Source organism: Chinchilla lanigera, unplaced genomic scaffold (assembly GCF_000276665.1).
Source record: "Chinchilla lanigera isolate Chin_1 unplaced genomic scaffold, ChiLan1.0 scaffold00022, whole genome shotgun sequence".
In the NCBI taxonomy this organism is placed as follows: Eukaryota; Metazoa; Chordata; class Mammalia; order Rodentia; family Chinchillidae; genus Chinchilla; species Chinchilla lanigera.
The window spans coordinates 3,024,869-3,040,096 of NW_004955423.1; the positions used below are offsets into that span (position 1 = coordinate 3,024,869).

Here is a 15,228-nt window from a genome sequence, read left to right on the forward strand (position 1 = left end):
TTTTTGGTTTTTCTCCGGTACCGGGAACCGAACTCACGACCTTGCGCTTGCCAGGCAGGCGCTTTTTGCCGCTGAGCTAAATCCCCAGCCCCAGAATGGTGCTTCTGATAAGCTTGTCAACAAAGCAAAATTAAGAAATTAAGTTACAGAAGAGAATGAGAAAAACCAGTAAAGATATTACAACTAGAACATGAACTCTTGGGAAGTAGACAAAGGGAGGAAGTGAAATCAATGCTAATAAGAATAGATTTCTTTCTTTCCATCGTATATAGTTTAGAAATGGTGTGTTCCCCAGAGCTTCATGCTGCTGGAAGCTTGGTCCCCAACATAACAGTATAGAGAGGTGGTAGGACATTTTAAGAGGTGAGTCCTAACGATACGTGAATAGGTCATGGGGCCACCACCCTCATACATGGGTTAATGTCTTCTCAAACAGATTGGGTTAGTTGATCAGATCTCAGCAGGAGTGAGTTCTCACAGGATTGGATTAATTATTCTGAAAACAAGTTTTATAAAGCAAGCCAGCCCTACCCACCCCCCATACACATTTCTCTCCCACTTTTCCACTGTGCGTGGAGATAGATGGAACAGCACATGGCCCTCACCAAAAACCAAGAAGCTCTTGGCCTTCCACAACTGTGAGCCAAAATAACCGTGTTTTTAAAAATAAATGATTCAGATATTTTGTCATAGCAATAGGAACTAAAAGACCATCTCTTCGTTTTATACACCAGAGAATATCATATTTTAATCTTTTATTAGGAAAAATTACAAATTGAATAAAACCTCATTTGTCTATTTTGCATATTTAGTTTTTGCCTCATTCCCTGAGGAAGGCATACATGGAAGGAATGGAATGCTATTTTGAGTGTAGACTAGGCAAGAAGATTGTTATTCACATTAATTCCCCTTTAACCAGTCACTCTCTAGCTACTCCCACAAAACTTTTTGGTTTTTGTCTAGCAAGCCCTACATTTGCTTTTTGTCTAGCAAGGCTTCTAAACAGGCCTAATATGACCAGCTTTTCTGACCTCTAGTCTCCTAACTTTCTGTTAAATTTTTTCTCCTATATTACACATTTAAATGACAAAATATGTTTGTATTTTGAAATTTCTCAGTTTCCAGAATTTAATTCGAAGTATTTTTATAGAAGGAATAGCTCTTGAGCCTTTGAAGCAGGAGGATTCTTTGGTTACTTACTGCCAGTGATCAAGCAATGGAAGCATGTGTGCCATCTATCTATTAAATCATTTTGCTGGCAAAAAAAACAAGTCATTATTAATAGTTTGCATACTAGTTGCACTTAGTTTGATAATATTTTTGATTATCAATTTTCTAAATTTTTTTGACAAAGATGGGTTTTGAAAACAGATTGACCAGTTGTGGTAGATTAACTAATGGTGAACTTGTAACACCCAGCTGAACTGAATCAGCATGGTTCTGGGTATAGAAGGCCACCTGAGGATTGTCACCAACAGCATAAAAGAACAGGAGGGCAAAATGGTGTGCTGTTGATTCTCCTGGAGAAGCTTATCACTCTGGCTCTCCTGATATGAACTTAGCTGTTCTCATCGGCAGAGAAATTCAAGTCCTCACTGTCGCTGAGAATGGCTCTTTCAGAGAGCTCTGGTCCTTACCTTGAGCATCAATTCTCGGCTCCAGTGCAGATCCCTCAGCCTTCTGGCAGATCTTTCATCCCTCTGGCGCAGACATTCTAGCTTCCATCACTGGCCTTTGGGCCTTCCCAGTGCAGATCCCTAATACAGACTTGTATGAGACATTCTGTTGGGCTCTAGGCCTCCACCTGGACTCATGGAGGACATTGCAATGGGCTTTAGGTCTTTAGCTGGACTTGTGCAGGACATTGCTGTGGGATCCAGGCCCTCAACTAAATTCTTTGGGTCTGTAGTGCATAGCAGATCACTTGCACTCTTTCACATTTGACTTTTTGGGTGAATATTATAAACTAATCCTATAAATTATGTGTCCTGTATTAAATCTGTCACCCTTTTAAACCCTGACTATAATACCAGTTGATTCTAAAACTAGTAGTAAAGGTAAAACTGAAATTTTAAAAGTATAGGTATAAAGCAAAGGAGCTACAAGTAATTTGGAGCTGCTCACTTATTGGGAATAAACTGGGTGATCAAGTTGGGGCATGCCATTGTTAGGCAGAAATAAGATACAAATATAAAGTAATAAGGCTTATTTTCTTGTTCAGAAACTAAATCTGAAAGCTATTTTGAAAAACCTATAGAGGCAGGGGATATAGCTCAGTGGTGTAAGTGCCCACCTGGCAAGTGCAAGGTCATGAGTTCGATCCCCAATACCGTAAAAAAACAAACAAACAAACAAAAAAACCTATAGAATTCTTTCTGAAATGGAAGAATCATTCACATAGATTAACTATGTAGTCTTCTTGGATGAATATTAGTAATTAATATTTTTAGCTGAATTTATCTGAGTAAGAAACTGAACTATACAGGATACAAGTTTTCTTTAAACCAGTTTACATCTTATCATCTCTCTTTTTTCCTGTTCAGTGTACATGGATTAATTATTTTTGGTTCAAAAATTATTTTCTTAAACTGAGGCATATGCAGTATTAATTCCTTTTCTCACTTCCCACACTTACCTAAGGAAAATTTGTTTTCTTAATTCTTCACTCTTACCTCTCCTTTTTTCTTTCTTTATTCTCTATTCTCATTTTTGTGATTTCAGCAATAAAATGTTGGCATTAGGAACAGCATCAAAATAGAGAACCGGATGTCAGTTGCAGCACTGTCACTTTTACTAGCTACTTGTCCCTGGGTGTGTTCCTTTCTCTTCTCCCCTCACTTCTCCCCTCCCACCTGCCCTTCCTTTCCTCCCTTCTTCTTTCCTCTCCCCCTCCTTTTCCCTCTCCCCTAACCCCTACCTCAGTGCTAAAGATCAAAACCAGGGTGTTACTCACAGCAGGCAAGCACTCTACCATCAGGCTACATCCTCAGCCCATCAGCCTCAGTTTCTTAATTAGGTTTAGGTATATGGAAAACAACTATTGTATCATATTACTATGTTAATTAAATAAGGCAATATTTCCAAAATACTTAACTGTGTAGCACAGAATTTATGCTTAATAATAACATTGCCTTTCCTCTTGCCTTCTCTTCATTCATTGTGAATCCTTAAAAATAAGTGAACATTATAAAATAAGGGCTCCTAGTGTTATATATGCAACAAGAAAATGGGAAAACACCAATTTGGGGATTCTTCGACATACTTAAGAATCAAGCCTACCAACTTCCATGATCTTTGAAAGTACCAAGAATTTCTATTTTCTACTTTTCAAAAATAGTTTTCAGATAATATGAGAATCTTTTTATATTTGTAAGTATCAAAATAAATTATTTCAGAGTTTTCTAATGTTACTGGGAATAACTCAATTTTTTATGATATTTTAAATAGGTTACAGAAGTGTGCATATTCTGTAAGAGATTCAAAACTCAGAGGTAGGTTAGAGATAATTTTTGAACAGCATCTTCATTTACAGATAATAGGCAGTTATTGATAAAATATTAACCATAACTGACAAGTAATATATTTGTATTACAGATATCTTACTATATGGTGTTGCTTATCACCATGCTGGCATGGAGCTATCAGATAGAAAAGTAGTTGAAGGAGCTTTTACTGTTGGAGATCTACCAGTTCTTTGTAAGTAAAACACATTTCTTGTTGATATTATAAAATATTTTGAAAATTACTTTGAAAAAAGAAAAAAATTTAAAATTCTGAATTGTTTCTAAGTACATATGCTTGTACATACTACAGCAAATTCTTGGACAGTGTTTAGTTCTTGTCATCTTATTGGACATACTGTAGTTTGAAAAGTAAGAACTTAATGATTTTTGGTATTAGGATGTATTTTTTTTTTAGATTATGTTGTCCTTTTCTTCTCTTTATATATTTCTTATTATGAGTTTCTGTTACATTTATGCAAACATATCTTATAAATTCTGACCATGAACATTTATGGTTCTTTTCCTATGTATAGAAAAGTGAGTTTTTTTAAATTTTTGGTTTTGAAGTGAGCTTTAATGTTATAGCTAATAAATTATAATAAAGATATATTGTCTTCCTGGAGGGACAAAGTTATAAGGCTTGACATTAATATTCCTTAATCTAATGCAGTTACTACCAGTACTTTAGCTATGGGAGTAAATTTGCCTGCTCATCTAGTAGTTATAAAATCTACAATGCATTATGTTGGAGGAACGTTTGAAGAATACAGTGAAACAGATATTCTGCAGATGATTGGGAGAGCAGGTCGACCTCAAGTAAGTGACAATAACTTTACTTTTCATAGTTTATTTTAAAGACAGGGCAAAAGCCAAAAGCTGTGTATTTTTCTGGTTAGCATTTCATAAATAGATAAAGTTGAAAGCAATGTAATGGAGAAAATCTCTTTATTAGAGAAATAGAAGTAAAACAAGTCTCATAAACTGGGACATATCTCACCCCATCCCCACTTCCCACTCTTTGAACTCCCATTGATTAGTGAAAGGATGGATTTATGAATGGGTATGCTAGTAAAGGCTTTGTTTGTTTCTGTTGTTGTTTTATTTTGAATGAGGATGTTCTTAGAATTTTGGGTGGGATTTTTTTTTATTGGCTAGGACTCTCATGTGCATTATAAAACATGTAGCATCCCTAAGTCTAGCACTAAATGCCAGCAGTGGCCTCCACACATTGTGAAGATTAAAAGTCAGTTCATACACATAGAAATACTGACAAATATTTGAATGAAGAAGTCATTCGTGTAGGTACTACAGGAATATTTAGGAAAATAGCTTTTCACAATATGTCAAAGTACTTTTATAAAAATTTATGATTTTATAAGATTATATGTAAATGACACACCAAATCTTACAATGTATATCCACTTACCAAAATTGATTGCGGTTTTTAGCATTTACAATGTGACAGTTTATGTCACAGTGAAACAAAACGGTATTTACAGTTCAGCTATCATCTTGGAATGTTTTTAAATTAAAATTTCAGTTAATGCTCAAGTTTAGAAGCATTTTTTAGGCCTATTGATCTTTAATTTAAAGCTAGAAGACTATTCAAAATAAAATTAAAGGAACTCTTCTCTACTGCTGGTGGGAACGCAGACTGGTGAAACCACTGTGGAAATCAGTTTGGAGATTCCTCAGAAAACTAGGACTAGAGGTTCCATTCAACCCAGCTATTCCCCTTCTGGGTATTTTCCCAGAAGATCTAAAAAACATCATATCACAGTGATATATGTGCACCTATGTTCATAGCAGCACAATTTGTAATTGCTAAATTGTGGATGCAACCCAAATGTCCATCCACCAAGGATTGGATAAGAAAATTGTGGCACTTTTATATATTATATATTACTCAGCTATAAAGAAAGATAAACTCAAGACTTTTATAGGTAAATGGTCACAACTAGAGACCATACTCAGAAGTGAAATAAATCAGACCTGCATATGCAAGCACCGCGTTGTCTCACTAGTGTAAAACCTAAAGGAGTTAATAAAAACTCGGAGGTATGATAGACATTGTGAAATGATAGGAAAACGCTCAAGGGTAAAGGGCAACAAGGATGTGGGAAAAGAGAAGGGAAAGGAGAAATTTTGTATGTATGTATATACGGGATAGTTAACATAGTTGATCTACTGTCTTCTATTTCTTTGCTGAAAGAAATGTTAAAGGAGAGCACAACGTGGCATCAGTTCTTTTCCACAATTCAAGATCTTAATTTTATTTTGTTTTTTTTAATTTAAAAATAAAAGGAGGAAAACATTAACAGAAGACAACCTTTTACAAAATAGCAAAAGAACAGTACAGACAATACAGAATGAGTATTAGTGAGTTAATGAGTCCTTGATTGATCAATATTGCATGTCTCTATTTGTTTTCATGAGAAACCACTTTGAAGATATCAACATGTAATACAACAAGCATTGTTAATTTCCTACCACTTTGTTTGTAACTCTGTATTGTTTGTACTGTTCTTTTGCTATTTTGCAAAAGGTTGTCTTCTGTTAATGTTTTCCTCCTTTTATTTTTAAAATAAAAAATAAATAAATAAAATTAAGATCTTGAGTTGTGGAAAAGAACTGATGCCATGTTGTGCTCTCCTTTACTAACTTTGTGTGTTTTTTTGTTTGTTTATTTGTTTTCAGTTTGACACTACAGCTACTGCAGTTATTATGACTCGCTTAAGTACAAGAGAGAAGTACATTCAGATGTTATCTTGCAGTGACACTGTAGAAAGCAGGTAATACAGAAAGATGCCAAAAGGATAATAACGTTAATACTGTCTGTTTTTCTTTTAAGATAGTAAAAAAAAAAATTGGGTTCATGTTTTTTCTAAGGCCACTTCTTGAAGATTTTTAACAGTCATTTTAAAGAATTTAATTTTTTTAAAAAAGCAGCAGTAGTTTCAGTAAGTAGTATTTCGTAGCGTGGAATAACATGTATCTTTGTTATAAAAAGTGTAATTTTGTACTAAGATCTTACTATTATTATATTCTAATTTATACATATTATAAATTTGTAATTACTAATTTATACTAAGAGGAGAAACATCATTTTCACATCTTTAAAATTTATTTAATTGTAAAGGAGACAATCTAACTTTTTAGTATTCTATGTATTTTCTCTTGGGGAAAATATATCAAAATATCTTCCTACCCCTTGCCTTTCTTAAATAAGTAATATGTCTTCTAGAATCATAAAGTAGAAAAGAATTTCAATTTTTTTAGATGTTAAACTTTTTAAGACTTTCTCTTATATTTTTGGAAGTTATCTTTTGTGAACTATTAAAGTAGAGATGAATATATTAAATATAACATCAAAGTTTAAAAAACTAAGAGTTATGGTATTGAAGGACATATTAATAATGCAGAGGTTTTTGTTTTTCTCCCCATTAGTTTGCACAGACATCTTATTGAACATTTAAACGCAGAAATAGTATTGCACACCATCACAGGCGTGAATATTGCTTTGGAATGGATACGGTCAACCTTGCTTTATATCAGAGCTTTGAAAAACCCAACTCATTATGGTTTGTTACTTTGATGTGGAAAAGTAGTAATGTTTTCAAGCCAACTGGGCCTTAGTTTATACTAATGGGTCATAGAGTAAATTATAGAAACTAAAACTTAACAGAAACAAAAAGGTAATAACTGTTACAGATATGTTCAGAGGCAAGTGTATGAAAATTTGATCTGTTTTTTACATCAGTCATTAAAAATAAACCCAGTGAAAAAATTTCTTCTAGGGGCTGGGGATTTAGCTCAGTGGCACAGTGTCTCCCTGGCAAGTGCAAGGTCGTGAGTTTGGTTCCCAGTACCAGGGAAGGGCGGATTTCTTCTAGGAGCTGGGAATTTAGCTCAGTGGCACAGCACCTGCCAGGCGAGTTTGATTCCCAGTACCGGAAAAAAAAAATTTTTCTTCTAATAACGATGCCTAAAATCTTTGAAAATAAATTAAAATTTTAAAGTCTTAAATTTTGTCTATCCTTAGTGTTTAAAATTTGACTATTCATTTTTCAGTTTAGGAGAACTCAAAATAATAATCTCCTTTCTATTTTCATGGCTTTTTTTTTTTTTTTTTTTTTTTTTTTTTTTTTTTTTTTTTTTGAGTACTGGGGATTAAACCCAGGGCCTTCATGCTAAGGTACATCCTGATCCCTTTTTTATTTTTTATTTGAAACAGTGTCTCACTAAATTGCTGGTCTGGCTCAAGCTTACAGCCCTCCTTCTCAACCCCTGGGATTACAGGCTTGTGCCACCCTGCTGGGCTTCATGTCATCTTTTTTAGACTTCACATATTAGGGAGAACATGCAATACTTCTGAGTCTGGCTTATTTCACTTAGTATAATGATCTTCATTTCCATCTATTTTCCTATACATGACATAATTTAGTAATTCTTTATGGCTGAATAATAATCTGTTTTATATATATCTCTCTATATATATATCTGTTCATAGGTACCTAGGCTGATTCTATATCTTAGCCATTGTGAATTGTGCTGCGATAAATATGAGTATGCAAGTATCACTACAGTATGCTGACTTTAATTTTTTTTTCAAGCATATACCAAGAAGTGGTATAGCTGGATCAAATTGCAGCTCTATTTTTAGTTTTTTGAGGCACTTCCATGCTGATTTCCATGGAAACTATGCTAATTTACATGTAGACAAGGAATATACAAGGGTTCTTTCCCCCAGTACACATCCTCACCTGCAATTATTTGTGTTATCTGTTTGTTTTATAATCTTGATGGTAATTGTTCTGACTGGGATGAAATTGAATTTCAATGTAGGTCTCTCTCTCTCTTTTGTAATAGGAATTGAACTCAGGGCTTGTGCACTTAGATACATACCTGCGTTCTCTCACTAAGTCTGTCCCACGAAGTTGCTAAACTGGTGGTGCTAGGCTCAGACTTGCAATCCTCTTGACTCAAATCTCCCAGAATGCTAGGATCATAAACATGTGCTACACCCAGTTTTAATGTAGTTTTGGTTTGAATTTCCCTAATGTCTAAAGGTGTTGAATATTTTTTCATATACTTACTGGCTATTTAGACTTTTTTTGATACCAGGAATTGAGCTCAGGACCTTGCGCCTGCCAGGCAGGTGCTTGTGCTGCTGAGCTATATCCCCGGCCCCTTGTATCTATTCAGTTCATTTGCCCACTTATTGACTGGATTATTTGATTTTGGTGTTGAACTTTATGAGTTCTTAATATGTTCTAGATACTAACCTTCTGTCAGAAGAGTAGCTGGCAAGGATATTTTCCCATTTTGTAGGCTGTCTCTTTACTTTGCTAGTTATTTCTCTTGCTCTGTAGAAACATTTTAGTTTGATGTCATCCCATTTTTTGATTCTTGCTATTTTTTTTCTGTGATATTAGAATCCTATTCAGGAAGTCTTTGCCTATGCCTATGGCATCATGTGTTTTCTCTCTTTTCTTCTAGCAGTTTCAAAATTTCAGGTTTTATACCTATATCTTTGATCTATTTTGAATGGATTTTTGAGAGACAGGGAGCTCAATTCAGTCTTCTACATATGGATGTCCGGTTTCCCCAGCACCACTTGTTAAAGATGCTTCTTTTTCTCCACCGTGTACTTTTGGCTCCTTTGTCAGTAATCAGTGGCTATAGTTAGGTGGGTTTGTTCCTGTGTCCTCTACTCTGTTCCATTGACCTGAGGGTCTGTTTTCTGGCAGTACCATGCTGTTTTGGTTGTTATGGTTTGTAGCATCATTTGAAACAGTGTTATGATGCCTCCAGCTTTGCCCATTTTGCTTAGGATTTTTTGGCTATTCTGGATCTTTTGTGTTTCCATATGAATTTTGGGATTATTTTTCTAGTTTTTTGAAAAATGTCATTGGAATTTTGATGGGAATAGTATTGAATCTGTGGATAGATTTTGATATATGACCATTTTAACAATATGAATTCTGTTGATACATGAACGTAAGAGCTGTTCTATCTTTGTTTTTTTAAATGGGACTTTCTTTTAAAGAAAAGAAAAATGAACAATAAAAACAATGGTATAAGTTTGGTCAGTCTTACATGCCTGATTTGTTTATCTGAGTACCCAATTTGACCATATAAATATGAAATACAGCCACCATTGTTAATTTCCTATCACCTTGTCTGAAAATATGTATTGCTTATGTTGTTTTTGTGTTATTTTGTAAATGTCTGTCTGTTAATATGTTTTCTTTCTTTTATTTTTAAAGTAAAAAATAAATAAAATTTCAAAACAAGATTGTAGGAGAGTAGCAATGGTTAGTACACTGCATACTGTGAGAGCTGTTCTATCTTCTAGTGTTGTCTCCTACTTCTTTCTTCAGTGTTCTGAAATTTTCATTTTAAGAGGTCTTTTACCTCCTTAGTTAGGCTGATTCCTAGCTAAGGTGTGATGCATACCTGTAATCCCAGCACTCAGGAGGCTGAGGCAGGACGATCCTTGCGAGTTCAAGACCAGCCTGGGTTTCAAAGTGAGTTCAAGGCCAGCCTGAACTGCATAGTGAGACCCTGTCTCAAAAAAAAAAAAAAAAAAAAAAAAAAACCACTAATGTAAATGGAATTATTTTCATTATTGGTAAATACAACAACTGTTGATTGTTTAATGTTGACTTTGTATTCTGTGTTTGTGGTTTTATTTTGCATTTCCCTCATGAATACTAGCATTAAGATCTTTTATATATTATTAGCCATTGGAATATTTCCATATTGTAAAATTCCCATTCAAGTTTTTAAAATCTATTTTAGGTTTTTTGTATTTTCATTATTAATGCATAGGAATTCTTTGTGTATTCTAGATAAGAGTCTTTTGCCAAATATATGTATTCAAATTTCTTCTCCTAAACTGGTTTGACTTTTCATTTTCTTAAGAATCTTTTGATGAAAGGACATTCTTAGTTTTATTTTTGTCTTTTTGGGTCTCGTTATGCTGTCTCACTATGCAGTTCAGGCTGGCCTTGAGCTCACTTTGTGGCCCAGGCTGGTCTCAAACTCGCAATGATCCTCCTGCCTCAGCTTCCTGAGTGCTGGGATTACAGGTGTGCACCACCATGCCTGGCCCTTAGTTTTAAATAAAGTGGCTGTGAACTTTTTTTCTATATATGTCCTTCTAGGGCTGGGGATGTAGCTCAGTGGCACAGGTGTCCACCTGGCAAGCACAAGGTCCTGAGTTGGAGCTCTGGTACCAAAAAATAAAATAAAATATATGTCCTTCTATACACATGTACATGTACATCTGTTGGTATATGTCTAGAGGTTAAATTACTGTGTTGTAGTCTTTTCAACTTTAATAGTAATACAGGCTTCCATAATGGTTGCATTACAAAATACTTTTTCCTAGAAACATCCATTTAATAATGAAAATCCACTAGAAAATATTCATCACCTGGCAGAAATTTATTATTTGCAAAACATTAGAAACTTAGTCTGCACAATTCTTATTAAAATGTAGCATTTCTAATCACTTTTATGCAATAAAATAAGTCAAAAATAGACCATTGATATTTAAAAGATTGTCTGATCTTGGAAGCCAAGCAGAGTAGGGCCTAGTTAGTACTTGGATGGGAGATATTGAAAAGATTTTAAAACAGTATGTTATGCTCTATAAATATTTAAGCTTTATTTGATTTCACTATGCTATCTTTTTTTCTTATGAGATTTATTTATTTTTATTTTATTTGTTTTTTTCCGGTACCGGGAATTGAACTCACAACCTTGAGCTTGCCAGGCAGGCACTATGCCACTAAGCTAAAGCCCCAGCCCCTCATATGAGATTTAGATACTTTTCTCCAGTTAAGTGAAGGTATAGATTGAGCCTGTAAAGATGAATTAAATCTATTTTATTTTACTTTTTATAAATTTTAATCATTTGTACAGGTTTTACATCTGGGCTGAACAAAGATGGAATTGAAGCAAAATTACAAGGTTAGATATGTTTACTCCTAAAAATGTATGTTCTGTAAACCTTGATGAGAAAAGTCAGTTATTATGGAAGTAAAGGTACTCTTTTGTAAATTAAAAGTAACCTTGTCTGCAGAAAAAAAAAATATGAATTATTTCTTTTTTATGTAAATAATGCCTGGCATTGTACTTTTGTCTTAATGAGTGTATATATTAACTCTATCAGAATATCTTCCTTTGCATAATATGTTAAGTTGGCTTGTTTTTTATTTTTAAAATGACCCTGATCTTTGAAAATGTTGTCTCTGTTGCCTTTATTTTTCTAGTTTAACTTTAATTGAAATATAAGCCTTGCTTGATTATGGGCCTCTTTTTAAAATCAATTTTATTGGTAAATTTTTAGATGTACATAATGATAACATGCATCATAAGGAATCTGTAACCTGTACATGATATATCTTAATTCTTTTTTTCCATTCCCTCTTCTACTTCTTTCCCCCTTCCTTATTTACAAAAGCTTTGTTTCCATTTTTTCCTTGTATTCTTTTTTTCCTTTTCCATTTCTTCCTTTTCCCCTTCCCTAGTTCCACTTCCCATTTGAATATTTTCTTCCTTTTCTACAATATCTATTGTACATTTTGGTCCTTGATTATGAGCTTCTTGTTCCTATCTGTGCCAATGCCTTCCTATCAAAATACAGCGTTCTTATTCAATTAATCATGTAGTGTTTCATTACCTGGGGGTGTGAGGCAGGACACTTTTGGAACGAGCATCTCAGGATCTACTTTCAGGCAAGGTAGGTCATGCTTCACAAGGAAAGCCAAGGGGCAGTAACTTTGTTTTAGTGGCTTTTTCAGTATTCTTCAAAGTACTTTGGGATTGTTTTCACATCATTCTTACAGGTCTGCCTTAAATCTCTCAGAAAGAGATCTTAGTGTAGTGTGTGGTGTTTCTTAAACTTGTCTTTTTGCTCTGTATCTTCTAATAATTCTTTTGTCACTTGAAGAATGCAATGGAAACTTCCATCAGAGCTCCCCTGTCCCCCCAAAATCCTACTTCCTATCCTTCTGCCTATTTTTCTGCTTTCATCTCTTATCACTTTCTCCTTTTTATTCTCCTGTCTCCAAATTGGTATGTTCTTCTTTAAACATGCCCAGCTCATTATGACTCAGGTCCTTTGCACTCTTTTTCCTTATTCTTAGAATATTTATGTTCTAAGAAATATTCTGGAATATTTTACATGGGTTGAACCTTCATTTCATTCAGGTGTCTGTTAAAGATCATCCCCTCTAAGAGGTCTTCCTATTTGAATCTTCATTCATTGACAGTAAGACTAACTGACCTCCCTGTTGTTATCATTTTCTTGGGTTGTGGAAAGGGTAATATCTATGTTTTGAAAGTTAAAATGACTATGTTCTTACTTATATCACAAACTGTAGCATATATCAGAAATACACATAACCTGTAGTTAAGATCTTAAAAATGCTACTTCATTTTTCTGGTTTGTAAGCTTTGTTTCTTCACAGTATCTTTCAATACCTGAAAGTTTATTATTTGTGTACTGATCACTTTCTTCAGTAAAGTGTAAATCCTAAGAAGAGGGTTATTGCATGATACTCTGCTGAAAACCTAGAGTTTAGACTGGTGCTCAGTATAAAGTGTGGTAAATATTCTTCCTTGACTAACCGGCTGATTACTGGGTAATGAAATGCCTTCATAGTGGGTTACTGAGAAAGAAAAGACTTCAAATCCTTAGTTAGCAAGCATTTTAAACTATTAAGCTGACTAAGCAGTGTTGCTTAAACTACAGTATTTCCCAAAAACCTTGCCTTTAAGGATTTTTTAATGAGCTGCTGATCTATTTTTAATTGTACATTAATTGTAATTAAAAATGTAAATTTTAATTAAAAATAATTAAAATTTAAATTTTTAATTAAAATTTAAATTTTTAATTTTACTGTATATCATATATCTTGCTTCTTGTTTTCCCTCTTCCCTCTGCTCCTTTTAACCCCTCCCCATCACTCCCCTCCTTATTTACAAAAGCTTTGTTTCCATTTTTTCTTTCTATTCTTTTTTTTCCATCTTTCCTTTCCCCCTACCCGCTTCCTTGTTCTTCTTCTCATTTGAACATTTGCTTCTCATTTCCCCATATCTATTATACATTTTTGCCTTATTTACTCTTGTGGTTTCTCATACCAGAGAAACCAAGCAGTATTTGACCATGTGTCCAGTTTATTTCACTTAAGAGTATGGTCTCAAGGTGCTTCTATTTAGCTAGAAATGTCTCCATCTTATCCTTCTTTATTGCAGAGTAGTTCTCTATTGTATTAAAAAAAACAGATTTTCTTTATGCATTCATCTTTTGATGGGTATTTTGGCTGTTTCCAGTGTTTAGCTATTACAAACTGTACCACTATAAACATGGGCGTGCATATATCACTGTGGTATGATGCTTTTAATTTGGGGGGGGATACTAAGAAATGGAATAGCTGGGTCAAATGGAACCTCTAGTTTTAGTTTTATGAGGAATCTCCATACTGATTTCTACAGTGGTTGCACCAGTCTACACTCCCACCAACTATGGAAAAGGATTCTTTTCCCCAGAGCCCTGCCAGAATTTGTTATTGATTGATTTCTTGATCATAGTTAATTCTTTCTGGAGTGAGATGGAATCTCAACATTATTTTAATTTCATCTCACAAGTGACTAGTGATGTTGGACATTTTTTCATACATTTATTTGCCATTTGTACTTCATCTGAGAGGTATCTATTCATTTCAGATGCCCATTTTTGGATTGAGTCTTTAAATTTGGGGGGAGATCTGATTTTTTTTGAGTTCTTTATATAGTGTGGATACTAGTCCTTTGTCTGAGGGACAACTGGCTAAAATTTTTACCAGTCTGTGGGTTGTCTCTTTATTCTGTTGGTAGTTTTTTTTTTTCTGCATAAAAAGCTTCTTAATAAGATGAGATCCCAGTTGTTGATTTTTTGGTGATAGTTCCTGTGCGATGAGGGCTTTGTTCATAAAGTCTTTGCCTACACCAGTATCTTCAAGAGTTCTACCTACTATCTTCAAACAGATTTAGTGTTTTTGTTTTAATATTTAGATCTTTGATCCACTTTGATTTTAATTTAGTGCATGATGAAAGATATGGGTCTAGTTTTTATCTTTGGCGTATGGAAAGCCAGTTTTTCCAGCACCATTTATTAAAAAGGCTATCTTTCTTCCAGTGAAGGTATTTGGCTCCTTTGTCAAAGATAAAGTGGATCAGTATGTTTGGAATTGTTTTTACATCTTTGAATCTGTTCTGTTGATCTATAGGTCTGGTTTTGTTTGTTTGTTTGTTTTGGTTTTGCCAGTACCATGCTGGGTTTTTTGTTTTGTTTTAAAGAGAACAAAAAAATAAAAACAGTGCAGAATTTTGAAACAAGATGATAGGAAATCAACAATGGTTATTACATTGCATATTGTTATCTTCAAAGTAGTTGCTTAGATTACCGGCTATAGGCATGCAAAATTGATCCAACAATATAAGCACTAACTGTTCCTTTCAATGAACTAATAGATATTAGTAGTACAATTATCTTAGCTATCTTGTTTATGTATATATGTATGTATGTATATATATATATATATATATATATATTTTTTTTTTTTTCCCCTTCTTTCTTTTCTCCTTTCCCTCGTCCCAGTTGTTCTTTCCTTTTGAGCAGTTTCTTTCCCTTTCACAATATCCATTGTACCTTTTGGATTTTATTTACTCT

General features: G+C 34.0%; 1 protein-coding gene across 3 annotated transcripts in view; it reads left to right on the plus strand.

Annotated features, from left to right (window-relative positions):
* Hfm1 (HFM1, ATP-dependent DNA helicase homolog) overlaps positions 1-15,228 on the plus strand; it is a 94,669-nt gene that overhangs the window by 31,146 nt on the left and 48,295 nt on the right. For 2 of the 3 annotated variants that reach the window (XM_005385067.2, XM_013514356.1), the window contains exons 14-19: positions 3,448-3,491; positions 3,595-3,696; positions 4,174-4,319; positions 6,201-6,295; positions 6,951-7,084; positions 11,436-11,483. In XM_005385067.2, coding sequence (XP_005385124.1) covers positions 3,448-3,491; positions 3,595-3,696; positions 4,174-4,319; positions 6,201-6,295; positions 6,951-7,084; positions 11,436-11,483 — 569 coding nt within the window. The remainder of the gene's footprint in view (positions 1-3,447; positions 3,492-3,594; positions 3,697-4,173; positions 4,320-6,200; positions 6,296-6,950; positions 7,085-11,435; positions 11,484-15,228) is intronic. The other variant, XM_013514357.1, reaches the window with a different exon arrangement.